At 37.2% G+C, this 27804-nt stretch overlaps 2 protein-coding genes and 2 long non-coding RNA genes across 5 annotated transcripts; 3 read left to right on the top strand and 1 right to left on the bottom strand.

The window, feature by feature from the left end:
• Window positions 1-685: 685 nt before the first annotated feature.
• On the top strand, window positions 686-8658 carry LOC108242652 (major histocompatibility complex class I-related gene protein). Its single transcript, XM_017427617.3, has 6 exons — window positions 686-892; window positions 1232-1492; window positions 5513-5791; window positions 5925-6227; window positions 7217-7324; window positions 7575-8658. Exons 1-6 carry the CDS (start codon window positions 844-846, stop codon window positions 7646-7648), a joined length of 1074 nt encoding a protein of 357 aa, XP_017283106.1. The 5' UTR covers window positions 686-843; the 3' UTR covers window positions 7649-8658.
• Window positions 8659-9932: 1274 nt separating this feature from the next.
• Window positions 9933-14751, top strand: LOC108242653 (major histocompatibility complex class I-related gene protein-like). Of its 2 annotated transcripts, none has more exons than XM_037975627.1 (6): window positions 9933-10415; window positions 10755-11015; window positions 12570-12845; window positions 12972-13274; window positions 13492-13599; window positions 13890-14751. In XM_037975627.1, exons 1-6 carry the CDS (start codon window positions 10367-10369, stop codon window positions 13982-13984), a joined length of 1092 nt encoding a protein of 363 aa, XP_037831555.1. In that variant the 5' UTR covers window positions 9933-10366; the 3' UTR covers window positions 13985-14751. The 2 variants fall into 2 exon arrangements, with proteins under 2 accessions (XP_037831555.1, XP_037831556.1); XM_037975628.1 differs by having other exon boundaries at window positions 9938-10415; window positions 13911-14748.
• On the bottom strand, window positions 14355-15531 carry LOC119617015. The gene is made up of 2 exons (XR_005233153.1): window positions 15237-15531; window positions 14355-15039 (listed from the first exon to the last, which is right to left on the bottom strand). It is a non-coding gene; the product is annotated as an uncharacterized LOC119617015 (long non-coding RNA).
• Window positions 15532-24028: 8497 nt separating this feature from the next.
• Window positions 24029-27239, top strand: LOC119617009. The gene is made up of 2 exons (XR_005233149.1): window positions 24029-24181; window positions 26062-27239. It is a non-coding gene; the product is annotated as an uncharacterized LOC119617009 (long non-coding RNA).
• Window positions 27240-27804: the final 565 nt, after the last annotated feature.

Here is a 27804-nt window from a genome sequence, read left to right as displayed (position 1 = left end):
TTAGACCTACTGTTGGATTAATTAAAAGTCTCTCACCTTTTTTCTTTTTAACGTTCATATATTCAGCAGCCATGACAATAGGGGCCAACACAAACACTGACTGGAATGGTTATGTTACTGAGTTTCCCTGTTGAAAAAAAATCAACTGAGAGAGAACCGGTTTCACCAGAAAGGCAATAATCTGTTCCTCCATTACTTTTCATGAGCTAATTTATCCACGCTAGTATCTCAGTGTTAATTAAGACTGACTATCCAGCACAATGCACCTGACCCACACAAATCCAGGTCACCTGAGCGCGATGCGCATGGCGCACAGACAACAGCGCATTTGGACCACCCATTGCCAAACGCGCACCTTGCGACACAACTGTGTCTGTCCGCGTGATTCACGGGAGGAAGAGGACGGAGATTGTTTAGAAAAACTTTGAAATGTTTTTTATTGTTAGAAGGTTAATCAACCATCAGTCAGGACATGAGATATAATCATTTACACATAAAATATACATTTATTTTTATTTTGTGTAATTGTAGTATTCCGTTTTATTTTTAAACAAAATAAGATCACCGCGTTTTTGTTTGAGTTTCACTGAATTTAAATCCTGTTGTTGTGGAACATTTAGTGATTTAATGGAACGCGGAAATGAAAACTCACGTGACATGCGCTCCTCAGAACCATTAGATTGTAACAATGTTTTGTTCCATAAAGTTTCGATTTTGCCAACACTATTAAACACACTCCGGTCCTGCAGATTTTAGTTGGTTTCAGTATTTTGTTTTCTCTTGTTCCTGACTCAAACTCCACACATCGTTCCTGAATCAAATCGTGAGCTCTACCAAAACAAGATGAGGAAATTATTTGTTTTGCTCTTTTTCTGCAACGTTGCATTCGCAGGTAAAAATGCTAAATATTTTATTTTAGTTGAAGCGGTTTGTTTTCCGCCGAGTAACACCTTATTCTCATTCCGTAAATACTGTTAAACGTTAGTGTCAGATGTTGTGTGTGTTTACGAAAACATTTATCATTTCTAAAGTAGACAGTCCTAAAGTATTTAAATCAGCTATGAGTGCACAATCCCTTGCTGTAAAATCAATATGCAGGGTATATAGTAGAGGGAAAAAAAGTGGTTAATTTGTTTTTCTGTATTTAAAGTTTTTATTGTAACTTCTTTTTTACATATTCTGAATTACTCTTTGTAAAATTAATAAACAAATCCAAATCTTTTCTCTGCAGTGAGACATTCTCTGAAATATTTACTTATTGGCACTTCTGGACTCCCAGACTTTCCGGAGTTTATGGCAACTGCAACAGTAGATGAAGTTCAGGTGGGTTACTGTGACAGCAACAAGAAAGCTGAACCCAAACAGGAGTGGGCAAAGGAACTGGTTAAAAACGACTCAGGGCACCTTGACTGGTACTCTGAAAGGTGTCTTTTACATCAGCAGGCCTTCAGACTAAGCATGGATAATTTGAAGCAAGGTTCCGACACTGAGGGTAATATGTCCTTTTATATGCCATTTTATTTTGTTCTAAAATATTTAACTCTGAGTGTAAATTCATTTTAAAGTAAAAACTGTTGGAAATCTCTGTGGTTTAAAAAAATGCATTTACTTATGAACAGATTAGAACTAGATCTGTTTTGAGAAGTGTTGCTTCGCAAAAAGAGTATTCCTAGTTTAAAACTCACTCGGCTTTTTGATGGAATTTGCATTTTCTGACTTTGAGTGCGGGATATGTCTTCAAGTCCTTCAACTATCTCCCAGACATCCAGAAATAGAGATGGCCTCCCAGTCAGCACAATACATGGGTCAAAAAGTCTTTTTCACCCCAATTTTCAACCAAAAGTGAAACTAATTGGTAAAAGGAAACAATGGGGAACTAAAAATATTACAGATTTTAACATACCTTTTTCCCTAGCACTCAGTGTTTATCTGTCATTTCCACAGTTGTAAATTATTGTCTTAATCATTCATTTCTCTCAGCTTAATGCCGTACCAAGATCAAGTTTTTTATAAATTTGTCTTGAGCTTCTTATTAGTCTATTTAATCCTGTCTCATATTTTCTGTAATTAATGCTTCAAACAAATATTTATGGCATTGTCCAGAATTGGACACATTTATAAAACAGCAGCTCAAATAGCAAAATATTTCTGAAAATTCGAGTCAGGTGAGCTCTATAAGTAAACGCTCTTTCATCTTAACCTGATGTGTTTTTGTAGTGTTCATAAAGTATATTGACTTGTCACTTGTCACTATCTATTAGTGCTTTTTCTTCCTTTAGGGAAGCTGTGAGATAACTGTATTCATGCAGTTCTGCTTTGCATGGAATTTCCCTACTAAAAAGACAAACACTGCACTGCAGGCCCTTCTTTAGCAAGAGAGATTTCAAACCAAAGTATGAAAAAACTATTACAAAAACTAACCAAATTATGCCGAATTATTGGATTTCAGATAAATAGCAGGGGGTGTCTGCAGTAACATATCCAGACATCTGCTTGTGCCTACTAACTTTTTCCATCCTATTATACTAAAATAACATTCCCTTAAAATCAAGTAGTTAAAAAGATAGTCGCCATGCACTCAGTGCATCCTATCATTCCTATGCAGGCACCTATTGTTATCTACCTCTAAAAGTGTCTCTATAGTTTTTATTCTTCCATCAACTTTAAGGCGGCCAGAACGGAACAGTGTACCCACACAAATTATATATCAAAACTAAAAGACAGGGACTGTATCTTGCTGGTTGAAAGATTAAAATCACTATTGTGAGTCCGGTTAGAACTCCAAAGAAAAGTTGCTCGCACTCCAGTGGATTTCAATGAACTTGAATGTATTGTAATGTTCCATGATGAGACCCAAGTACCAAACAGAGGTTTTGCTACTAACACTGATTTATTTAAGTCAAACATCACAGGACAGCTCTCACAGAATACCAGCAACGCTCCAGTTCTCCGGCAAACGCCCCATCCTCTTCGGAAGCAACCCAACTAGTGTTGCCAGGTGTACAATAATTATCGTATTTGTACGATAATTTTGCCCTCTGTACAATGTACAATCAATAATCCCAAAAAAGGCCAAATACACAATAATTTGACCATTCCGTGAATGTGTGGTTGTAATCGGTTGTAATCAGCCTGTCGCAACTGTCTGTCAGAGGCATCTGTTTCCAGAAACGGATGCATGTGATTTTCTAAAGTGAGCTATGAGTGACGTGTATGCCTTTGCCTCAGAACAACGGCCATGATTGGCTGAATAGTCCGCTGCGCCATGAGTGAGGAAAAGAAAAAAACAAAATGAAAAAAAAAAAAACAGAGCCGGTATGGAAGAAGAAGTGCTGAGTGCCTGCTAGATGCTATTCAACACTAGAGTGACTAAAGTGCATCAATAGACTTGTTATTTTGGTTATGACGGATGTACAATAATTTCCCTCAAAATACGATAATTTTATGTCTCTGGTACGATAAACCTTCTCTCACCTGGCAACACTGTTCCTTTTGTTATATCCCCAAAACAACCTAACTTAAAGAAACAGTAGCCATGCAACAACACCTAGCAATAGTTCATAATGGATCATTACAGTATGGTTTATTTTCCCCTTTGAAGAAACTATGTGGTTCTAGAACAGTTAAATGATAATACAACATCAGTGTCTAAATAATGCCAAAATAACTGTGACAAATACTAACACAAATACACTCTTAATGACTGCAATATTAATGTTTTTAAATATGGCATTTCTAAATAAATGCAACACAAAAACCCATGTCGGTAGCTCTCCTTAAATGCTCACATGAAAGGAGCGTGATATCAGTTAAGAGTGAAAACCGATATTCTACAAAATAAGTTGTATTCTTGACTGTCAACATTACATATTTTCATTCCATGCACACAGATCAAAACGAGGTGGCAAACAAACTGTAAACAGCGAGTAAAACTACACAAACTTATAATTATAGCAGTTTCTCTCATCTCTGCTCTTCTTTTTTCTGCATGCTGCTCACCGGTGGTCTAAGCTCCACCCCATAAAGGGCCAGCATGACAGTTTTTTAGTCAGTCTTTTCCACAAAAACGATCGAAACAAGCAACCTCTTCCTACACCCACATCTTTCATGATACATAGACAAATTACATATAAATACATAGGCATTTTTATCTTATTTAAGGCAATCTTGTATAGTGTTTTATAATCTCAGTTTAAAAAGGTGAAAATTTAGCTCTGAGCCTTTGCCGTGGTGATAGAACTTAGAATGTTCAGGTGTGAGATGATGTAGAGCCTGTGTGGGTTTCTGTGTGTATTTTCAGCTCTTGTTCTCTTTGCTAAATCAGCCCTGCTTTTTGCTAAGTCATCCTGCTAATGCTACCAATGACTTATATACTATATAGTATATAAGTCATTGAATGCTACTCAGTCCTTGCTAATGCTAATTTCGGCCATTTTGTGCTCCTTAAAGTTTCTTTCAGCTTCAACTCAGTCATCTTTAAACATATGGAGTTGAAATTTGGTGTGGTACTAGGTGAAACAGAGCTCTATCACATATTGAATGCTAAATAAAAATATCAAGATGGCCTCCAAAGCTAGTGAGGTTAAAATCTAGATCAAAATTTGGGCATGCTATAACTTGACAACCGTGTAACGTAAGAAAGTCAAACTGCACAGCTAGAACCCTCATGGATCAGGGATCAGTGCTAAGGATTTCAAAGTCTCAAGGTCACAAGAGCTTGCGCACTCTAACTCTGCAACGGTGTACAGTAGAAAGGTCAAACTCAACACATGGATGGACTCCTCATGGGTCAGGGATCAGCCCCAATGAATTTTGAGATCAAAGGTCAAGGTCACAAGAGCCCATGAGCGCTAAATCTGCAACGGTGTACAATAGGAAGGTCATATTTCAAAGATGGACACTTCCTGTGTCAACGATCAGCCCTTTTATAATGCCTGTCTACAACTAATCAACTTTTGGAGTCATCCTCCTTCAGTAAATGCACAAAGTGATTCAGGCCCCTTCAAAGTTTCTCCAGGAACTTTCTAGATACAAACTTAACATAGCAGCCAAGCTGAAATCGAACCTCTTTCAGTGATGTTAATAACCGCAGAAGTAATTCATTCTGACTTTCAATAATTATCAGATATTCCTTGTAATCTGTTAGTTTTCTAAATACTTTATTTCTCTAGTTTGGTATATAAAAGTCAAAACAAATTCCCATACTGGTTTGGTCTTGCTAATAACTGTCACATAATGTCTTTACCTTATATCTTATTGTTTCTTCAATTAATTAAAAATGAAAAACATTTTTAAAAATTCAGTTGTGGAGTTTTTTTCTGCAATATAACAACTCAGTTTGATTCAGTGTTACTTCATGAAAAAAAAACACAAAGATTCAGAAAATAAACATATTCTGATGCATCAGTCAAAATATTGATTCATCTTGACCTAATATTCAAATAAACTCTGCAAACTGATACTTGAGGTTGCTAAAATTTGCTACTTTTGCTTGTATCCGTTTATCTTTAAGCTCCCCACGTCTTACAGAGACTGACTGGTTGTGAGTGGGATGATGAGACTGGAGAAACCAAAGGTTTTGATCAGTTTGGTTATGATGGAGAAGATTTTATGGCCTTGGACCTGAAGACATTCTTGTGGATTGCTTTAAAATCAGAAGCTGTCAACACAAAAGTGAACTGGAATGCAATTAAAGGTCAAATACAAGACAATAAAAACTATTACATCAACAATTGTCCTGACTTGCTGAAGAGGTATGTCCACCATTGGAGAAGTTTTCTGCAGAGAACAGGTAAGTTAAATGACCTGCACTGGATTTTGTTATAGCCACAAAACTATAATACACCCTTTATATTCCTAATTCACAGAAAATATGAATAAAAACACAATATGTTTCAGTTTTGAGTTAATAATTTCCTCTGCAGAAAAGCCTTCAGTGTCTCTCCTCCAGAGGACTCCATCCTCTCCAATCAGCTGCTTCGCTACACACTTCTACCCTGATAGAGCTGAAATGTTCTGGAGGAAGGATGGAGAGGAGATTCATGAGGGCGTGGAAAAAGGCGAGATCCTACCAAACAATGACGAGACCTTCCAGATGAGTGTTGAGTTAAATATATCATCAATCAAACTTGAAGACTGGAAGAGATATGACTGTGTGTTTCAGCTCTCTGGCATCAAAGACGACTTAATCATCAAACTAAATAAAGCACTAATTCGTACAAATAGGGGTGAGATACACTTCATTTACATTTCTGTGATGTAACACTGATGCAGGAAAATACTTTAAGTTTTTAGAGCAAAGTGCTGCCTTCAAGACCATATTTTTTCCATGTTTGTTAAGGCGTTTTTGTAAAGGCTGCTGGACTTGCCTCCCTGAAATCTTAACTTGTCTAAAGGGAAGAATATAAAGAGAATTATATAATAAACAGTGGTTATGGTCAGACTTCCTACTATACTTCAGCTCAGCTGCTCTTTAAATGAATTGTTGTAAAATTTCTTGTTTTATTTTCTTATGAAAAACATAAGCATTTTCACGTCAAAGCACAGTTAACAAAAATAGAAATAATTAACACATTCCAAGGAGCATTCTTGATTTGCAAACCTGTTAAAGTATAAATACCTGTTACAGGAAGTCTAAAACTTACCCACATCTGTAGAGGGGTTGACTCACAAATAAACAAAAAAAACCTTTTTCTTTAGACTTCAAGACCACAGTCAAACAGGATTCAACAAATAATCCAAGTTGAAAGACATGTTAGTGTAAACTTGGTAAATTTATGAGTTTTTTTGCAAAACCACCTCTTTAATTTTGTTAATTCACTTTCAGAACTTTAGATTGTTTTATACAAATGGAATGCAATTATGAAATTGATATATCATAAAAAAAATTCAGGGGAAATAGTAAGCTTATTACAAAAGTTGTAATGTGTTGAATCAACTTTTGACAATTTCAATTTTTATATCTTTTAACAAATCAGGAAGTCTTTAGACAACCCTCTGGGGGAAATTGCTAATATCTTTGGGTTTAAGGTCTTTATAATCTGACTTTCACAGGAACAGTGTATTTCATTTAAAACTGTTTTTGAGGAACATTCTCAACGATTAAAGCCAAAAATATGTTTCATATAGAACAAGACCTACATGAAAACCACTTGATATGTACACAACTTGAGTTACAATTTATTGTTTTATTTATTTGACTTTTGATCCTTCACAGTTTCTCCATCAGAGTTCCCAGTTGGTCCTGTTGTTGGAGCAGTTGTTGGAATTGTTGTTCTGGTATTCGTCGCTGGTGTCTTCTTCTGGATAAAATACAGTAATGGTGGTGAGGAAAAACTGTTTTACTCAATCATAAAGTTTCAAATGAATACTCATATCAATGCTTTAATATTTTTATAAAATATGTCTATAAAACTTAAACAATGGAAGCACAGAGGGCAAGTGGCAAAGATGTGTGTGTGTTTATAAAATAATATATATATATATATATATATATATATATATATATATATATAAAACTCTCATTTCGCCCTGTTTTTTGTTTTTTCACATGGACGGACCTGATTTACTTCAAGCTTGGTTCTTATACCAGAGGGTTGGGACTATCTTAACTGTTTCTAGCACTACGCTTCCGGATGGAGATGTCTGAGGTTGTTCCTGGGATCTGTTGGAGCCTCTCCTCCAGTCTGGGGGTCACAGCACCGAGCGCTCCGATGACCACTGGTACCAAGGAGGCCTTGATTCTCCACAGCTTCTCTTTTTCCTCTTTCAGCCCTTAGTATTTCTCAAGCTTCTCGCTCCTTCTTCCTGATGTTACAGTCGCTTGGGACTGCTACATCTATCACCACTGCTTTCTAATGTATCTTATCTATAACCACAATGTCCAGTGTTAGCCATCACCTGTTTATCTTTCTGGATCTGGAAGTCCCACAATATCTTAGCTCTGCCGTTCTCCACTACCTCAGGTGGAGTCTCCCACTTTGACTGTGGGACTTCCAGTCCATAGTACAGATGTTCCTGCACACTATTCCAGCTGCTGGGTTATGGCGTTCCATGTACACTTTGCCTGCCTGCATCTTACATCCTGCTGTTATGTGTTAACCTGTCTTTGAGGCATCTTTGCAGAGCCAGTACCTCGAAAATCTCCAGTGTCATCAGACTGAACAGCTTTCATGAATCTATTTCTCTCACCTGAGTCAAAGAATATTTTATTCTTCTTGGTGGGGGGGTATAAAAAATTAATTATCATCTAAATCTTACTTCTTAAATTAATTTTTATATTTATTTTATTTTTACTCTTGTTACATTTTATGCAATGATATACTGTAGCTGAATAATGTTAGCCATCAGTAGATGCAGCTGAATTTCATGTCCTTCAAAGACACAATCTATTTGGCAAAAAAGAAACAAAAAGCAAGGCTAAATGTTCCTGGCCTAAGCTTTTTATTTTTTTTACAAACAAGTGTAATTTCATATTAAAACAGCACTACACCCTAAATTACACAAACGATTAACTCACAGACATATCGACTCCTTTTTGATGTACACTTATTCAGTTTTTAAAATATGTTGTTTTTCTACAAAGTTTATGTAATGAATTGTTTGAGCATATTAAAAAATGTTGATGGAAATGACAATAAAATAAACACAAACACATAAGTTTGGGTGGCTTGTTTTTTATTTATTTAAGAGTTTACAGAATCAGCGGTGTTTCCTTCAGTTTATGATATTAAACTTAACAAAAAGATTAAATAAAGCTCTGGAATTGTCAACTGTGTCTTAAAAACTAAAACAGAAAGAAATGTTTGCAATTAATCTGTCAATACATTTTTATTATTAAAGATCAAATGCATAACTTGCAATAAGAATCATATTTTTGTTATATTCACATAATGTTTAAGTATCTAGAGTGGTGCCACATTAGTGACAGCCTGTTCCTGTAGTTGTAGTTTTGTTGTCAGTTTATCTTCAGATACTTTTAAATAATAATAATAATAATAATAAAAAGATGGTAGTCGCATGTTTTCAACATAATTATGTTTAAACTGGCTTTAAATTTTTTTTTTTTTCAAATATATATCAGATTCTCTGGTTTTTCCCTCTGCTTAGACTGAACTGATTAAGCAGCATAACTTCCTTCTAAGGTAACTTTGTGGTAATAGTTTGATCTGATAAGAAACTATCATCAGTGCAAATCAGGTTTCAACTTGTTTCCTCCTTCACAGATCTTTAAAAAGATAAATGTTTAATGCACTGTCAAATGTTTTAGCACCTTTTTATGCTGTGTGTACATTCAAGTAAAGCCACAATCTAAAACATTTGTTCTCAATTGATTATAAATATACTTTTAAATGTAATTACATGAAGAGTAATTTAAAAATCAGGAATCTCCTTAAGTTGAGTTTATCTGTAATGTTTTTGGATCCATCGTCTCACAGACATCTAAGCCTTGATCAGGAGCTGCAAGATCAGAAACAGACCATCTAAAATCCCCTCACAGAAAAACTTATGTTCTTTGTGGCTCTGAGACTTACTGTTGGATTAATTCAAAGTTTCTCACCTTTTTTCTTTTTAACGTTCATATATTCAGCAGCCATGACAATAGGGGCCAACACAAACACTGACTGGAATGGTTATGTTACTGAGTTTCCCTGTTGAAAAAAAATCAACTGAGAGAGAACCGGTTTCACCAGAAAGGCAATAATCTGTTCCTCCATTACTTTTCATGAGCTAATTTATCCACGCTAGTATCTCAGTGTTAATTAAGACTGACTATCCAGCACAATGCACCTGACCCACACAAATCCAGGTCACCTGAGCGCGATGCGCATGGCGCACAGACAACAGCGCATTTGGACCACCCATTGCCAAACGCGCACCTTGCGACACAACTGTGTCTGTCCGCGTGATTCACGGGAGGAAGAGGACGGAGATTGTTTAGAAAAACTTTGAAATGTTTTTTATTGTTAGAAGGTTAATCAACCATCAGTCAGGACATGAGATATAATCATTTACACATAAAATATACATTTATTTTTATTTTGTGTAATTGTAGTATTCCGTTTTATTTTTAAACAAAATAAGATCACCGCGTTTTTGTTTGAGTTTCACTGAATTTAAATCCTGTTGTTGTGGAACATTTAGTGATTTAATGGAACGCGGAAATGAAAACTCACGTGACATGCGCTCCTCAGAACCATTAGATTGTAACAATGTTTTGTTCCATAAAGTTTCGATTTTGCCAACACTATTAAACACACTCCGGTCCTGCAGATTTTAGTTGGTTTCAGTATTTTGTTTTCTCTTGTTCCTGACTCAAACTCCACACATCGTTCCTGAATCAAATCGTGAGCTCTACCAAAACAAGATGAGGAAATTATTTGTTTTGCTCTTTTTCTGCAACGTTGCATTCGCAGGTAAAAATGCTAAATATTTTATTTTAGTTGAAGCGGTTTGTTTTCCGCCGAGTAACACCTTATTCTCATTCCGTAAATACTGTTAAACGTTAGTGTCAGATGTTGTGTGTGTTTACGAAAACATTTATCATTTCTAAAGTAGACAGTCCTAAAGTATTTAAATCAGCTATGAGTGCACAATCCCTTGCTGTAAAATCAATATGCAGGGTATATAGTAGAGGGAAAAAAAGTGGTTAATTTGTTTTTCTGTATTTAAAGTTTTTATTGTAACTTCTTTTTTACATATTCTGAATTACTCTTTGTAAAATTAATAAACAAATCCAAATCTTTTCTCTGCAGTGAGACATTCTCTGAAATATTTACTTATTGGCACTTCTGGACTCCCAGACTTTCCGGAGTTTATGGCAACTGCAACAGTAGATGAAGTTCAGGTGGGTTACTGTGACAGCAACAAGAAAGCTGAACCCAAACAGGAGTGGGCAAAGGAACTGGTTAAAAACGACTCAGGGCACCTTGACTGGTACTCTGAAAGGTGTCTTTTACATCAGCAGGCCTTCAGACTAAGCATGGATAATTTGAAGCAAGGTTCCGACACTGAGGGTAATATGTCCTTTTATATGCCATTTTATTTTGTTCTAAAATATTTAACTCTGAGTGTAAATTCATTTTAAAGTAAAAACTGTTGGAAATCTCTGTGGTTTAAAAAAATGCATTTACTTATGAACAGATTAGAACTAGATCTGTTTTGAGAAGTGTTGCTTCGCAAAAAGAGTATTCCTAGTTTAAAACTCACTCGGCTTTTTGATGGAATTTGCATTTTCTGACTTTGAGTGCGGGATATGTCTTCAAGTCCTTCAACTATCTCCCAGACATCCAGAAATAGAGATGGCCTCCCAGTCAGCACAATACATGGGTCAGAAAGTCTTTTTCACCCCAACTTTCAAACACAAGTGACACTAACAATCAAAAGTAAACAATGTGAAACTAAAACTAAATACTACAGATTTTAAGACACTCTTCTCCCTAGCACTCAGTGTTTAGCTGTCATTTCCACAGTTTTATAGTCTTAATCATTCACTTCTCTCAGCTTAATGCCATACCAAGATCAAGTTTTTTATAAATTTGACTTGAGCTTCTTATTAGTCTATTTAATTCTGTCTCATATTTTTTGTAGTTTATGCTTCAAACAAATTTTTATGGTATTGCCCAGAATTAGACACATTTATAAAACAGCAGCTCAAATAGCAACATTTTTCTGAAAATTCAGACAAGCTCTGTAAGAATAAGCTCGTTCATCTTAACCTGATGTGCTTTTGTAGTGTTCATAAAGTATATTGATTTGTCACTTGCATAGGTATACAATAGTGCTTTTTCTTCCTTTAGGGAAACTGTGAGCTAACTGTATTTATGGAGTTCTGCTTTGCATGGAATTTCCCTGCTAAAAAGACACAAACGCTGCACTGCAGGACCTTCTTTAGCAAAATAGATTTCAAACCAAAGAAGGAAAAAAACATTACAAAAACCAATCAAATTATTGGATTATTGGAATTATTGGATTTCAGATAAATAGCAGGTGGTGTCTGCAGTAACATATCCAGACATTCGTGCTTGTTCCTACTTTGTCCATCCTGTTATAGTAATTTAACATTCCCTTAAAATCAAGTAGTTAAAAAGATCAAGTCCCTTATTCCAAACTTAACATAGCAGCCAAGTTGAAATCAAACCCCTTTTAGTGATGTTATTAACCCCAGAAGTAATTCTTTCAGACTTTTAGTAATTATTAGACATTCCTTGTAATCTGTCAGTTTTCTAAATACTTTATTTCTCTAGTTTGTTGTATAAAAGTCAAAACAAATTCCCATACTGGTTTGTTCTGGCTAATAACTGTGACATAATGTCTTTACCTTTTATCTTATTGTTTCTTCAATTAATTATAAATGAAAAACATTTTAAAAATCAATTGCGAGGGTTTTTCTGCAAAAATACAAATCAGTTTGATTCAGTGTTACTTCATGAAAAAAACACAAAGATTCAGAAAATAAACATATTCTGAAATATTGATTTATCTTGACCTTGTATTCTAATAAACTCTGCAAACTGATACTTGGGGTTTCTAGAATTTGTTACTTTTGTTTGTATCCGTTTATCTTTAAGGTCCCCACGTCTTACAGAGACTGACTGGTTGTGAGTGGGATGATGAAACTGGAGAAACCAAAGGTTTTGATCAGTTTGGTTATGATGGAGAAGATTTTATATCCTTGGACCTGAAGACATTCACATGGATTGCTTTAACACCAAAAGCTGTCAACACAAAACTGAACTGGGATGCAAATATAGGTCTATTAGAAGAAAATAAAAAATTTTTGAACTACCAGTATCCTGACTGGCTGAAGATGTATGTCCACCATGGGAGATTTCTGCAGAGAACTAGTAAGTTCAATGACCTGCACTGGCTTTTGTTATAGCCACAAAACTGTATTACACCCTTTCTATTTCTAATCCACAAAAATAAAAACACAATATGTTTCAGTTTTGAGTTAATAATTTCCTCTGCAGAAAAGCCTTCAGTGTCTCTCCTCCAGAGGACTCCATCCTCTCCAATCAGCTGCTTCGCTACACACTTCTACCCTGATAGAGCTGAAATGTTCTGGAGGAAGGATGGAGAGGAGATTCATGAGGGCGTGGAAAAAGGTGACATCCTACCAAACAATGATGAGACCTTCCAGATGAGTGTTGAGTTAAATATATCATCAATCAAATTTGAAGACTGGAAGAGATATGACTGTGTGTTTCAGCTCTCTGGCATCAAAGACGACTTAATCATCAAACTAAATAAAGCACTAATTCGTACAAATAGGGGTGAGATACACTTCATTTACATTTCTGTGATGTAACACTGATGCAAAGACATACATTAAGTTTTTAGAGCAAAATGTTGCCTAAATGTTGCATTCTCAACCATTAAAGCCAAAAATATGTATCATATAAAACAAGACCTACATGGAAACCACTTCAGAACTACACAACTTGAGTTTCAATTTATTATTTTATTTATTTGACTTTTGATCCTTCACAATTTCTCCATCAGAGTTCCCAGTTGGTCCTGTTGTTGGAGCTGTTGTTGGAATTTTTGTTCTGGTATTCATCGCTGGTGTCTTCTTCTGGATAAAAAACAATAAAGGAGGTGAGGAAAAACTGTTTTACTTAATCATAAAGTTTCAAATGAATACTCATATCAATGCTTTAATATTTTTATAAAATACGGCTATAAAACTTAAACAATGGAAGCACAGAGGGCAAGTGGCAAAGATGTGTGTGTGTTTATAAATTATATATATATAAATATATATATACATAAGGCACCAGCCCCCCGCGACCCAAAAACAGAGAAGCGGGTAAAAGAAAATGGATGAATGGATGCATGGATGGATATATATATAAAACTCTCATCTTTCCCTTTTTTTTTCCACATGGGCGGTACCAATTTACTTCAAGCTCGGTTCTTCTACCAGAGGGTTGGGACTATCTTAACTGTTTCTAGGACTACGCTTCCGGATGGAGATGTCTGAGGTTGTTCCTGGGATCTGTTGGAGCCTCTCCTCCAGTCTGGGGGTCACAGCACTGAGCGCTCCGATGACCACTGGTACCAAGGAGGCTTTGATTCTCCACAGCTTCTCTATTTCCTCTTTCAGCCCTTAGTATTTCTCAAGCTTTTCGCCCCTTCCTCCTGATGTTACAGACGCTTGGGACTGCTACATCTATCACCACTGCTTTCTAATGTATCTTATCTATAACCACAATGTCCAGTGTTAGCCATCACCTGTTTGTCAGTCCACAGTATCTTAGCCCTGTCATTCTCCACCACCCTTATCAATAAGTTATTATCCTTGAAGATTCAACACTTCATTTGCATTTAGATTCACATTTTTGTTATATTTACATTGTGTTTTAGAGCATCTAGAGTGTTGCCACATTAGTGATAGTCTGTTGCTGTAGTTGTAGTTATATTGTCAACTTATCTCATATTCAGATATTTTTAAATATTAATAAAAAGATGGTAGTCACATGTTTTACCCTTATATGTTTAAACTGGCTTTGATATATATATAAAGTGTGTTTGCTTAGACTGAACTGGTTAAGCAACATAACTTCCTTCTGAGGTAACTGCATGTAAATAGTTTGATCTGTGTCAAAAAGAAACTATCATTAGTGGAAATCAATTTTAGACTTGTTTCCTTCTGCTGTGTTACCCAGATCTTAAAAAAGATAATGGTTTAATGCACTGTCAAATGTTTTAGCACCTTTTTTACGCTGTGTGTACATTCAAATAAAGGCACAATCTCAAACATTTGTATTCAATTGATTATAAATACACAAATGTAATCACATGAAGAGTAATTTAAAAATCAGGCATTTCCTTAAGTTGAGTTTATCTGTAATGTTTCTGGATCCATCGTCTCACAGACATCTAAGCCTTGATCAGGAGCTGTAAAATCATAAACAGACCATCTAAAATCCCCTCACAGAAAATTCAGAAACTGATTTTAAAAAGCATCAATATAATGTTGTTGTTCAGCTGAAACAGAATAAAATGGGTTTTACTCACAGGGTGAAGGGTGGCTTGCTGAAAATCAAAATATGAACAAGTTTTAGTTTTTGGTGTAACAAAAAAACCATGTTTCATTAAAGTACCGCTGAAAGCGTGACACTTTTTTATCCTCTCAACTGGAAAAACTTATTTCCTTTTCTCTTTCTACATTAAACTCATGTCCTTTGTGGCTCTGAGACCTGCTGTTGGACACTTCATTTAAAGTTTCTCACCTTTTTTCTTTTTAAGAATCAAATATGCAGCAGCCATGATAACAAGGGCAAACACAAACACTGCACTTATGACCGGAATGGTTATGTTAGTGAGTTTCCCTGTTGAAATAAGAGTGAGAAAAAAAATAAACAACTGAGACAAAACCGGTTACACCAGAAGGGCATTCATCTGTTCCATCATCATTACTTTCATAAGCTTATTTATCCATGCAAGTATCTCAGTGTTAACTAAGACTGACTGTTCTGCTCCTCTATGTTTTGTAAATACAGTATGTATAAACAGAGTAAAAATCAACTTTTGTTTGGGAGCAGACCACAGTGTACCTATTTCAATAATACTACATTAAAATTAAATGGTTTTTGATGCACAAAACCACTGCGGATCCACTGAAGTAAACCAGGGTTGTCATCAAGTAATCCCGTCACCCAGTCATGCTTTAGATGGATTAACCTGCTGGTACCATCGCAGTAACCGATTGGAGTGTCATCGACCATAACAAGCATTTCTGACTCTGGTTGGTTCGGGAATCCTGAAGATCCAGTACACCCAAACTGCAGAGCGTGTTTCTCTTTGAAGACACAAAACATTTATATGCAAACGAGAAAGTGAATGAAAGCATAAACATCTCTAGAAGACAGCTCTGACACATGAGCCAAAGAAAAAGAGGGAAGTTGTGTGTTCTCACCGGTTGATGAAACGCGACAGAAGAGGAGCAACAGAATTAATTTGATCATATTTTTTATCTTTAGACAAAGCCGTCTGAGGAATGAACATCTCTCTTCCGGGTGTTTACTAATCAAAAGCAAAATGTTAAAGCCAGGAAAGTCAAGACCTTTTAAAAGGCTTCTCAGAGCACAATAAACAACTCAACTTCCATAACATTTCAGGAATGAAACAGCACACATAATACCAATGGACCTTTTAAAATAATTTTCTTTGTGTAGGGTGCCTTAATAACAATTAATCTTATAAGCACGTGTTGAGTGAGGATTCTCCTCTAAAAGCATCTGAAATTTAAACACGGTCAAAAACATTACCTTTAATATATTAAAAAAGAACTTGTTTCTTTAGCTCAAAGTGTGTATTCTCGTGTTTTACTACTAGAGGGCGGTATTATTCTGAAGCTTCTTGGCTGGAGAAGAACATTTTTCACACCTAAAGAGATGCTTCTTCTGATGTTTGAATTATTGGAGATTCGACACACACTGGTGGTTTATAAAATCCAGTTTTTTATCTATTTTAATTTCAAGATAGTGTTTGCATCAGTCATAAAAAGACAACTTTTAGCTCCTTTTCACATCAGGAAAAAGAGCTAAAATGTCCTGATCAGATTACTAATAATCACTTTCCATTTAGTACTTCAAATAATGACAGGTTTAATGTAGAAAAATAAAGAGGGTAAGTCCCTCTATGCATCATGTTTTTAAACTAAGAAACTGCCTCAATAAACAAATAAAAACACAAACATGCATGCTTTTCTGTGCTGGTTGGTCAGTCTGCATCAGAGCTGAAAATCACATTTTTTTGTGCAACATCTATCTTTTACCCAAGAGAAACTGTAATAAACATTGAAAAAATAGTCCTTGTATTAAATGTTGAAGCTTCTGGTTATTAAAATGAACTATATTGTTTATATTTGGATAATAAATTAATTATGAAGCTTTACATTTGTGGTGTTTCAATTTTTCACTTCAAATTTTTACAACATATTTTTGATCAGAAACCTGTCTCTGCTGTGTTTGAATACTTTTATAGTAAAATCTTCTTTATCTGACTTCTCATGAAATTAATTTAGGTAAAAAGTAGAACGTATACTTGTTTTGGCTGCAGAACTGGATAGTGTCACCATACTTCAGCCATTTCCTTGGCTAATGTGAAATGATTTTTGAGCACTAAGACACAGATATGTCGAGTTTAAACTCCATATATTTGTTTCAGTAATTGTTGAAGACAGTAAATATTTGAAATATTTTGGTTCAGTTGAGCTTGTGGTTCGATTTGAGCCTCATTCCACCTTTTTTATACAACACGGTAAATTATTTTGCAGTTACTGCATCAGTGAGGCCTCCTACAAATATCCTGTTAAATTTTAGTCTGAATCAGAGCTCAGTCTAAACACTAAAAAGCAATAAATGCTTTTTTTTTTCTTTGAGATTTTGAAAAACAACATCCTCACAGGAAAGACAGATGTCAGACGCTCTCCCAGACAGGCAGACATTTGAATCAATCAATATCCTTGTCATTAAGTAAAGTCTCCTTCAAGTTCACACGTTCTCAGGGGCGTCTGCAGCCGGCTGCTCATTTTGTCCGGGGGAACTCCACTGACCCCTGAGCCACAGCCAGGGATTGTCCTGATGCAAATCAGGAGGGGGAACCAATTCATCGTCGCACAATTCGATTAGACATCTGCATATTGAGCATCTGCACACAACAAAAATCTGCCAATATCTACCCTCCATCCCCCCACTGGCCCCCAGTGGGGTAAGCACCCCATGACCCCAGGGGCAGCCCTCTGTCCCTGCTCCACACCCACCTCCCCTTGTCGCCCCTTGTCGTCCCCTCCTGACCCTGTCAGACCCGGCTACAATACCTGACCCCGCCCCAGAGACGAGACGAGTGGAGTTCAAGGTAAATGTTCCTTTTTCTGCGTCCGTCTGCCCGGCTTGGCCCCTGTCCAGCCCCTGGCCACTAATCACATGCACCGCTCTTTTTTTTTTTCACTTTTTTTTTTTCGCCCAAACAGACAGACAGACGCTCAAAATGTTTTTTCACAACTTTTTTAAAAAGGAAATGTCTTAATGGCCTCCCTGGAAAATAAAGGTTTTCCTTTCTTTGTAGCGTCTCCATTGTAAGTGGTTCTCATTCAAAAATCTTTGCCACTCAGATGATTTCCCTCCTTTTTTCAAACTGCTCTTTATTGCTTCATCAGAATTTCTTTTCAACGTTTGAAAAAGACAGCAAGCATGTCAAGAAGTTTAAAGGAACATGTCTGGCCACACAAAATACAAAGTTGAGCTGTGATGCACATTTTATAAAAGGCAAAACTCACAAGAAATAATAAAAAAAAAACAATCAATATATTTGATCCTAAAATGCTGCATTATCATTTAAATTAAACATTTAAGAAAGATTTAAGTGTGCTGGAACTTTTTAAATGTTTTTTATTTCAGTCTTTATCATCCTTCTCAGAGATTTTTACTGTATTTATTGTTGTGGGTTTTTTTACTTCATAATTAAACAAAGGACTCAAAAACTGACAGCTGGGAGATTTACTCAACAATCATAATACAGTATTATATAGTTCGGACAGCCTTGCAATCTGGGTCTTTCTCTGAGAGAGTAGCAGCAGTCATAATTATATTTCTTAGTTATATTTATGGCCGTAGTAGGACACAGGATAACACTCAAACAGACATTATTTTTACAGATGAGCATGTTTTTATAACACTGGTAGACTTTCTGACTGTAAGTAGGTTTCTCTGGGACACTGCAGCCTTGAAAACATTGATAAACACAACACTTCAGTTTCATTTGCCGTTTTTGGCCTCGACATTATAAAATACATCCAGTGGTAGGTGGTATGTCTGAATGATTGTCTGAATGACGATACATGAATGTAGGCTATTTGAACAACTAAAGTTACATCTTTCTACTTGAGACAGCTAAAGTTGTGGGGGTGTTTTACAAACCTGCTGGTTTAAAAGGTTTTCATTGGTTTGAATTTACAACAAGCTATGTTTGTGCACTAAGTTAAATGCATCTTTTTTTCTATGATATAGCATCAGATATAGTTATTGTATAAAACATTTTACAGCAAAAGTTAGATTTAATTTGTTTTTTCATCTTGTTTATCAAAAAGACTGGAACAAGTGGTAACCTGTCTTTTATTCACCAAGGAGAAGTAATTTCTCACTAAAAGGCACATGACATAAAAGGGTCACTAAAACAAGCCTGAATGGCTTATAAACCAACAAACCAAAATAAGAACTATTTGGCAACAATTCATAGTTGCATCTATAAGAAAGCAGACGCTGATTCTCATTCCACAAGCAATGGTGCAAAACCAAAGAAGTCACACCAAAAACAAGATGTTAAAAAAGCAATCCTGAAAAAAACTTTACTCATTTTAACATTGGCTAAAGGTTTAGTTTTAAAACGAGCAACAGCTCCAAACATGAAGAAGGAAACAGAAGAGGAAAATTTAAAGGAGTTTGTTTCATAACAGAACCAATCTCTGGTTGACCATGGAAATGGCAATGCACCTTCAAAACCATACAGTGAGGGTAAACTTGAACTTTTCTGGCAAGAAGCATGTGCTCGACTTTCAAAACTAAGATGTGGTGATCTTTTAAGATCCTTCCCAAGAAGACTTGATGCTGCAGCATCTGCCAAAGGTGCTTAAACATGGAAAAAAATCAAAGACTCTGAGAATTTAAGTAGAAATCATCATTTAGATGTGTACTAATAAACAAAATATTTCATCCATCAATGTTTGTGTCATTGTGGAGAACCTGCATGTGTTTATTTGTTGCTAGCCTGTTCATATGTGTGCCTCTGATGACTTTAAACCTCTGATTTCTTGTTCTTGGCAGGAAGTGAGTGTCAGCAGCTCTTGGTCGTAAAACTGCTTCTGGTCGCGCTCCCGGAGTGCTGTGGCAGGAGAGAGGACAGAGAATCTCTGTGTCACCTCGTGATGGCATGGGATGTGAGGAGATCGCTGAGAATGTCAAGAATCGCTCAAACCCAGGACGAGCTGCAGCCCGTTCTCAGCGCAGCAGAACCAACTAAATAAACAGGAAATGACCAAATAAAATACAACCATATGACTTATCCCAAATAAAGATGCTTATGAAGATATTTTTTACTCAGAGCAGTAAAGGGTTCAAAATGGTTCCCGTTTTAATTAAATATTAATCAAATGTCTGTGTTCAACTTTGTCCCCTACATTGAAACAAAATGTTTAAAAGTTATATCTGTAAAAATAATAATGAAAAAATAAAAACCATTTGATATAAAACCATTTTCATGATACAGTTGGGTCTGAGATGACCTTTCCAGCACTGGTTAGTCTTTGTTTCGAAGTTATACAATTTAGCCACCCACCATCAATCCAAGGCAGGTGATCATGTAAATGCTCATAATTGTGCATGTGTGTGCTTGTTAGCAAAATATTTCATTAACCAGTAGACAAATCATTTTTAAATACTACTTTTTTATTTATCAAGAGAAATGTGGACAAAATTACAGTGAACTTTGAAAAGCTTTTTTTTATTATTATTATTTTATCCACAGATCAGCAAGGTTTTCATTTTAAATGCCCAGAAAAAAGTCAGGTTTTCTCGGATTCATCTTTTAAAAAAATCTGATTGAGTTGTCATTTTATCTGCTGTGGAACTTGAGGTTTCTCGTTCCCCCATCGGGATATATTTGTAGTTACAACACAATGTTCAAAAGCCTTTGTCCCTCATCCTATTGCTGTGAGCTGCGTCTCAGGGCTTCTGGACAAAAGGTGTCAAACGGAGCGTTGGACTTGGACTGCCATGTCCTCCTGAGGCTGCTCCTAATCCTATTAATGTGGTCTTTGGAGGGGTATGGATCCTGCACTCCCTTCATCCCTGCAACTATTAAAGTCTGAGGGGGACCAATGTGTTCACTCTGTGCATGTGTGTGTGTTCTCGTGGGTGTAATTGCATTGTAAGCGCCTCCTTATCCACGTTGTCATAAAGTGTTATCCACTGATGCGGCTCGAGGTTCTCTGTCTCTTCGTTTTGATACGGAGCAGGTGGACATTTCAATTTTCTAGCTGCTCACTGCTTCCACAGATCAACACAACTTAATGTGTTTTATTTTTTCCCACTGAAGCTTCATTTTCATTTTTACAATATGTGTTTATGAAACAAGCATTTTTCTTCATAGCTGGAATTTATACAAAAACAATTTGTTTATCAGCCTGATATCCCTGCAGGCTGGGACTCTTAGGACAGGACTGAGTCATACTTCAAGCATTATTTTGCTTCATAATGCGTTGCATTTTAAATGACTGACATCACATCTGCAACAACATCCTTATGAAAATGTATTCTACCTACTGATCTTATCAGATTCCCCACAGAAACACCAATGAAATACACTTTATACTAATTTTTTGAACCTATTTTATTCTGTTTAGGGTCAGAGGAGGCTAAAGTTTGTCCTAACAGCCAATATACACCTGTCCATTAGGGCCACATCTCACCTTTTTATAGATTGCTTTATACATGATATTTTTCTCCGTATTTTTTCATCACAGTGTGTCAGGTCCTTTAAACATAAGGTCAAACTCAGTATTTCAAATTTAAGTGCTTATAACTTGTGTTTATTTTGTAGATTGTGTTAGAAGTTGAAAACACATCTATGATATTATAATCTGCTCCAAAATTAAAGCTAAACTTGTGGGCTTGTGATAAAACATAATGACAACAAATGAAAAATAGCCTTTGAGCTCATTTTGGCACATTGGCCATATTGCTTATTAATGTGCAATTTAAAAACATAAAATTTCCTTGTGTGGTATATGCACAATAATCATGAAGCAATAGGTAAAATCTGGTGACCATTTCAAGAAAGTCTGTGACTATTGTTGCTCTTTGTAAAAATATTAGAAATGTTTTTCCTGCCTTGATTGCTTTTTTTTTGATTCATTACCTCCTCCAGTTTGTCTTATTGTCTCCAAGAGGTTTTGAGCTCAAAATGACCAAAATAAAATGCTGTCAGACAGGCTTTTGTGTGGTCTGGGTATCATTTTTCTGGGTTTAAATGCGCTCTGTGACCACACAGACAGACATGCACTGCCGTCCACGTCTTTTCAATAGTCACATATGCGCGTACATTGACCAAAGTCAATTGCCTGTCAAATGCTTTGCGCGATTAGACATCAGTAAGGTATAAGGTCTAATAGAGGGAAGTCTCCTAAAGCCTGGACATTGTGGGGGCCCTGCTCTGTGAAACCCATGGCCCCTCTCACTCCCTTCACCCCCTTTTTTTCATCTCACCGCCCCAGTTCAATGTTAATGTCCAGTAGTGTCCACTCTTCGGACGTCTCCCTCCAGAGCAGAAAAACCTGGAGAAGAAAAGGCAAAAAAAGAGAAAGAAAATGAAACTTTCCCTCCTTCTTTTCTCACCCTGGCCTCCTCTTGTGTGCTGTCCAGCTGGCTGTGACCCCTGACCCCCTGACCCTCACTCCTGACCCCTGGACCCGTTCCCACGCCACGCCTTTTTGTGTCCACCTCACCATGGCAACACCTTGGTCACCGCTGCTGCCACGGTAACAGATGGACAGGGGCCTGGAAATAACTTCATTCAGCGGAAGGGAGCGAACCATGGACAATCTGCCCGCTCCCCCCTCCAGTCCCCAGTCTTAAACACATACTTACACACACACAAAAACACACACAGAGCGCCCCAAACCCAACTTTGACACCTCCTGCGCTACATTCTAACACCGCAATCCCTTCGGATCTCTTTCCTCAGCAGGAGCCTCAGGATATCTGGGCCTGATAGAGTCATTAACACAGAGATCCCAGATTCATCCTGGCATTTACACAGCACATACATAGGAATAAGAATAAGTTCCCAACACTGGCAATGAAAAGCGCATTAAAAGACACCCCATAGTCGCCCCTGTATCCCATTTTACACTGCTGCTATTTATGGTTTAGGGCGTGGGCTAACATCTTAGTCGTGCTGTAATTATCTCTCTGCTTCTTTTATTAGCTTCATTGTTTTCTCACATCCTCAGATGAGATGGGGGGTTTGGGGGAGAGTTGTAAAGACACAAAACTGAGCAGCAGGGGATCTGTTTGCCAACTCAGAGACAAATGACAAAGTTAATAGAATAGCAGAGGAGCTCAATAAGGTGCACCAAGAAAATGAACTGCAACACTTTTGTGCTAATCAGTAACTAACCTCTAAACAAGGTTGTGTGTGTCCTGCCCATCCATTTTCTTTTTTTTTTCTTTTGGGGGGGGGCACATCTCCCAAATTGGGACAGTGAAAAGAATAAAGGGAGATTGTGTAATTACTTGTTCTGAATAGGGGGGGGTTATGTAAAACACTGATTCTTTGGGTGTCATCTTGTCCTTCCCACCAAGAGCAAACAAACAAACAAACAAACAAACAAAAGGCAAACACAGAATCTGAGGTCTCCTATTTTACTGGTAACAAAGATCTTGAACGTCATCATTTTGCATTAAATTAACTGAAGTGAAACTTATTTTCTGTGATAAAAAGACAGAACTTCTTTGTAATTGTCATTTTTTATATTCAAATAAGTTCTTGCTTAATTAGTAAAACTAACTGGTCTAACTGGCAAGTTTGAGGGAGGATGGGGGGGGGAACACCATGAGCAACCATCAAAAGACTGACCACTGAAGCAAAATCACACAAGCGAAGCCACTTATTATTCAATTTTTCGTATCCCCCTTCCATCCCTGCATGCATCTGCATCCCACTATCTTTCCATTTACTTTCACCCCACCCCACCTCCCTTCCTGTGTCCAGCACCCCCTGATTTTACCCTGCCCCCCTTATTTCTCTCCCTCCCCTCTGCCTCTCGCCCAGTTCATTGTACCAAAGGAGATTTTCTCCATTGAGGCCCAGTCTCTTAGGTAACCCCAGCGCTGCATGAAATGAGGATGGGGAGAGAGTGAGAGACAAGGAATATGTGAAAGAAGGGAGAGAGGGAGGGCGGGGAAATTGAGAGGAAATGTAAAGGCGGAGGGTGGGCCCAACAAAAAGGGGTTGAAGAAGGAGAGGGAGAAGGATGCAGGATCAGAAGAGGCAAAGGCAGAAAGAGTGAAAGATGGAGAAGTGGGACAAGTGCGGTCAGTCATCGACAGCAATGCAGCTAAAATTCGACCTAGAACGGAGGGAGGATGGATGAAAGGCGAGGACGTCTGTCGCTCATGTAAGGATGAAAGATCTGTGGTTGGGAGGGACTTTATTCTGGGCTTTTTGCAATAATTCGTGATCCAGATTTTAGGCCCCAAAGGCTCTTAATACCTGGCATTACTAGCCTTTTTTTTTGGGGGGGGGGGGGTAACACATCTTTTTTTGTCACTTTCAAACTGATTAGGTTTTGAAGCTCGGTGTGGTTTTAGTATCTATAGACAACTGTAAAGCAGAAAAGTTTAGGCTTTCAGCCCTCTGTTAATTCCAGCATGATCGCAACTTGGTATGGAGTAGGAAAATGAAGCTCAAAATATTTGATTTAAATAAATACTAAGGTCATTTTCAAAATGGTGAACTCATATGAGAGGCAACTATTTCTGAAAAAGGCTTCATGCATTTGTTCATTGCAAGAAGAAAAGCAACCTCAGATGTTAGCAGGTTACTGGAACTTAAAATACAAAACATACTATTTGCATATTGCAGAATTTTAACTAAGACTCAAAGGATTTTTATTTGAACTTTTTAAACTGTGTGGTAGATTTTCTGGCTCAACTGTTTAACTCCAAACTTTATTCTGAACACAGGCTTAAACTATAAGGAGCAAACTCTGAATTGCTGCCATCTTTTGTGACCATGCTACTCTGCACCTCAATGGTGGGCACACAGCACATGGGGTTCAGAAGAATAGGCCAGGCCTCACCAAAGACCACATTATTTGGATAAAGACAGAGTCCCACAGAAAGAGAGAACGCCTAACGGAGTGAATTGGATAAAGAGAAATGTTGCATTCGGCAAATCAGATTAGAGACACTCACAGCTTTACTTTTTAGTTCTCGAGCACCTCATTACTCCACCATAGCTGTCTCTAACTCAGTGAAATTTACTACCACTGTTGCTCACGTGTTTGATAATAAGGTGCTCCACTGCTGTGCTGAGTTATCATCTCAGGCTTTTGTCCTTTTTGATCCGTGTGACCGTTGGGGGACCCATTTCTTCTTTTGTACAAGGTCACAGCTCTGGCTCTTATAGGACGGGCCTGCCCCCGGGTGGTGACCCCTTCGTTTATCATGGTGTCACCGGCACAGAATACGAGCATGAGTTAAAGCTTTTTCCCTCTCTTAGCCATGTTCCCGCTTATTTCTCTTTTCAGGTCCTTTTTATTTTTGTTCATCCACTTTATACTGCTTTACAACTTTGCCTCAGACAGTGAAGGACGTGCTATTTGGATGAAATTACAACAACCTGCCTCAGAATTTGAAAACTTAATTAACTCAAGAAGCCCTGCACCAACGTCCCGACATCCAAGCTATGCACCTGTCTCTTTAGTGGGAATCCACCAGAAAGCGATGGAGGTCCGGAGTTGATTGTCCAAACGCAATTCTTGCGTCTGCCTTTGTGAAACCAGGAGTTGTGGATGGACATCACGCCCCTGACCTCCTAAAATCAGCGAGGAACAGACCACCGTGGATGGGATCAAAGTCTGTGGCTCTCAGGGTGGATGAGTGAGAGACACAGAAAGACAAACAGAGGGAGGGAAAAGCCTATTGAATGAGGAGGAGCGTGGGTTTATGTAAATGTAAACCCTCTAAAAGAAAAACTCTAACGACATTTGTTGGGCCTGCAAAAAAATTCTTTAAAGTTTATATTTTTGACAAAATTAAATAATAAGAAACATACAGTTTTGTCTAAACTATGTTTTTCTATCAGCCAAGATGAGAAGTAAAGAGGAAGCCAGTTAATTGACTTTAATAATAGGCAATTCACTGACACAACTGTGTAAAACTATAACTTTTACATAATTTATTATGTATGATAAGAAATTTTCAGTTGGATGAGGACAAAAACTAACTAATATTTACTAATAATGGTTTTTTTTTATTTGTTTGTTTTGTTCAGGTGCAAAGTCTAAACGCTTCTACGAGTCTGGCTCTGCAGATCACAGCCATACCATTTTGGAAACAAGTCTGCAAGAAAAAGGTTGACGAGTTGAATGCGTCCAGTTCACACTTGAGCACCGGAGTCCAGAACAGGTCTTTCTAAAATTGGACTGGAGGGGTTGAGAATGACAGAAAAGCAGGATGAATGAAGGGTGGGGGTCTGTGTGTGTGAGTGTGTGTTCACCCTTTCTGAATTTGCTTCAGTGTGTGTTTTCCTGTGTTTGACAAAGTTCAGGGGGGCAGACTTGGAGAAAGAAAGGGGAAAATGAGAGCAAGTGAAGGATTTGAATGAGGAGCAGAAGGAGAGGGGGAGAGACAGGTTTTTGGAGGGAAAAGAAGACCAAGCACCTTGAAGTTTGTGTGGCCAGATTGTCCGCTGCTTCACAGCACGAGGAGTGTAAATTGGTGAGATTTATAGATTGAAGCTGCAGGAAGCGACAACTCAGTCTGGGAAATATGTATAGAGAAAGAGAGCGCGAGAGAGGGACAGAGCGGGAGAGTTAGAGAGCGGGAGGGAGATCAAGAGCGAGGCAGCATTAATATGCTAATGTCCTGAGTGAATGCACAACAGGCCCACTGACCAGGCTAATCACTAGTGGACACACACTGGGGCTAATCCCTCATGCAGCGCTGACACACACATGTATCCCAGCACACATGCACATTCAGCACAGGTTGAAATATTTGGATAGTGGCATCTTTTGACTTGATTAGTGTCCAGCACAGGTTTAAAATGAAACTCCAGTTTTCTTTCTGGTTTAATTTCAGGGCATGTATGGAGGAATTGTCTGGTGATTAGTGGAAGTTACATTCCTTTATGAAACTAAGATTAAATGTTGTAATATTAGAATGATTCCTAACATAAAAGCAAATAAAAAGGTAAAAGTTTCTTGATTTCTTCTGTCAGTCAAATAAGTGAATTGTTTTCCCCTTATTGCAGACTGAATTCAATTTGTTTAATTCACAAAAACAGGTGAAAGTTACTCAGACATAAAGTCTTAACTGATGTTTTCCAAAAGTTGTTTCTTATGCACCTTGTGGGCCTTTTTTAATCTAATGTGTTAAACGTTAACATTTTCTGTACTGTTATCAGAATGTCTGCAGAATACAAGTAATAAAACCAGTGTGTCAAAGTTTGTTTTGCTTTATTGAGTTTTTTTTCCCCCTTTGGAGAAAACACACAAAGACTGTTGCATTTAAAAAAATAAAAAGTAAAATCTAGGTTGCATTAAAATTGTGGAAATTTGTCAGTATTTATGATCACCAATGACTGAGGCTAATGAGTACTGTATTAATTGTATTTTATTACTCAGAAATCATTATAAAATAGTTGAATATACCAGTTAGTATGCATTTAATTAGGCATTTTTCTGTGTTTGTACCCCAATCATTGACTTGTCTGCATTATGTTTCTGTTAAAATTACATTGCAACAGAAAAAAAATTCAGAAAATGACCCCGCAAAAAAATGAGAGATAGACAACCTTAGTGTCTCATTTTTCTGCAACTGTTGAAGAATAGTTAGTCTCAAAATTGTGGAAGAACTGCTGTTGCAGAGCCTGTTGCTTGAACTCCTTGACTGTGTTCAATGTGATGAAGCTGCCATCATCTCATGAAGATTCAGGTACTCTAAGCTGCTCAGACTCCAAATGCCTGCAGAAGTTTCTGACTCTTTGTTGGGGTCTTGATGTTTGAGATCAGGT

This window comes from Kryptolebias marmoratus, linkage group LG5, assembly GCF_001649575.2.
Source record: "Kryptolebias marmoratus isolate JLee-2015 linkage group LG5, ASM164957v2, whole genome shotgun sequence".
Classification (NCBI taxonomy): domain Eukaryota; kingdom Metazoa; phylum Chordata; class Actinopteri; order Cyprinodontiformes; family Rivulidae; genus Kryptolebias; species Kryptolebias marmoratus.
The sequence above is the reverse complement of the archived record's forward strand: the minus strand, read 5'-3'. Positions and strand labels throughout refer to the sequence as shown.

What these genes read in the sequence shown, in the direction of transcription:
- LOC108242652 (XM_017427617.3), top strand. Translation starts at nt 844, where the DNA reads ATGAGGAAATTATTTGTTTTGCTCTTTTTCTGCAACGTTGCATTCGCA. An exon ending in CTGCAACGTTGCATTCGCAG is followed by an intron (nt 893 to 1,231) that starts GTAAAAATGCTA and finishes TTTTCTCTGCAG; the next exon opens with TGAGACATTCTCTGAAATAT. An exon ending in GATAAAATACAGTAATGGTG is followed by an intron (nt 7,325 to 7,574) that starts GTGAGGAAAAAC and finishes ATTTACTTCAAG; the next exon opens with CTTGGTTCTTATACCAGAGG.
- LOC108242653 (XM_037975627.1), top strand. Translation starts at nt 10,367, where the DNA reads ATGAGGAAATTATTTGTTTTGCTCTTTTTCTGCAACGTTGCATTCGCA. An exon ending in ACTAATTCGTACAAATAGGG is followed by an intron (nt 13,275 to 13,491) that starts GTGAGATACACT and finishes GATCCTTCACAA; the next exon opens with TTTCTCCATCAGAGTTCCCA. An exon ending in GATAAAAAACAATAAAGGAG is followed by an intron (nt 13,600 to 13,889) that starts GTGAGGAAAAAC and finishes TTTTCCACATGG; the next exon opens with GCGGTACCAATTTACTTCAA.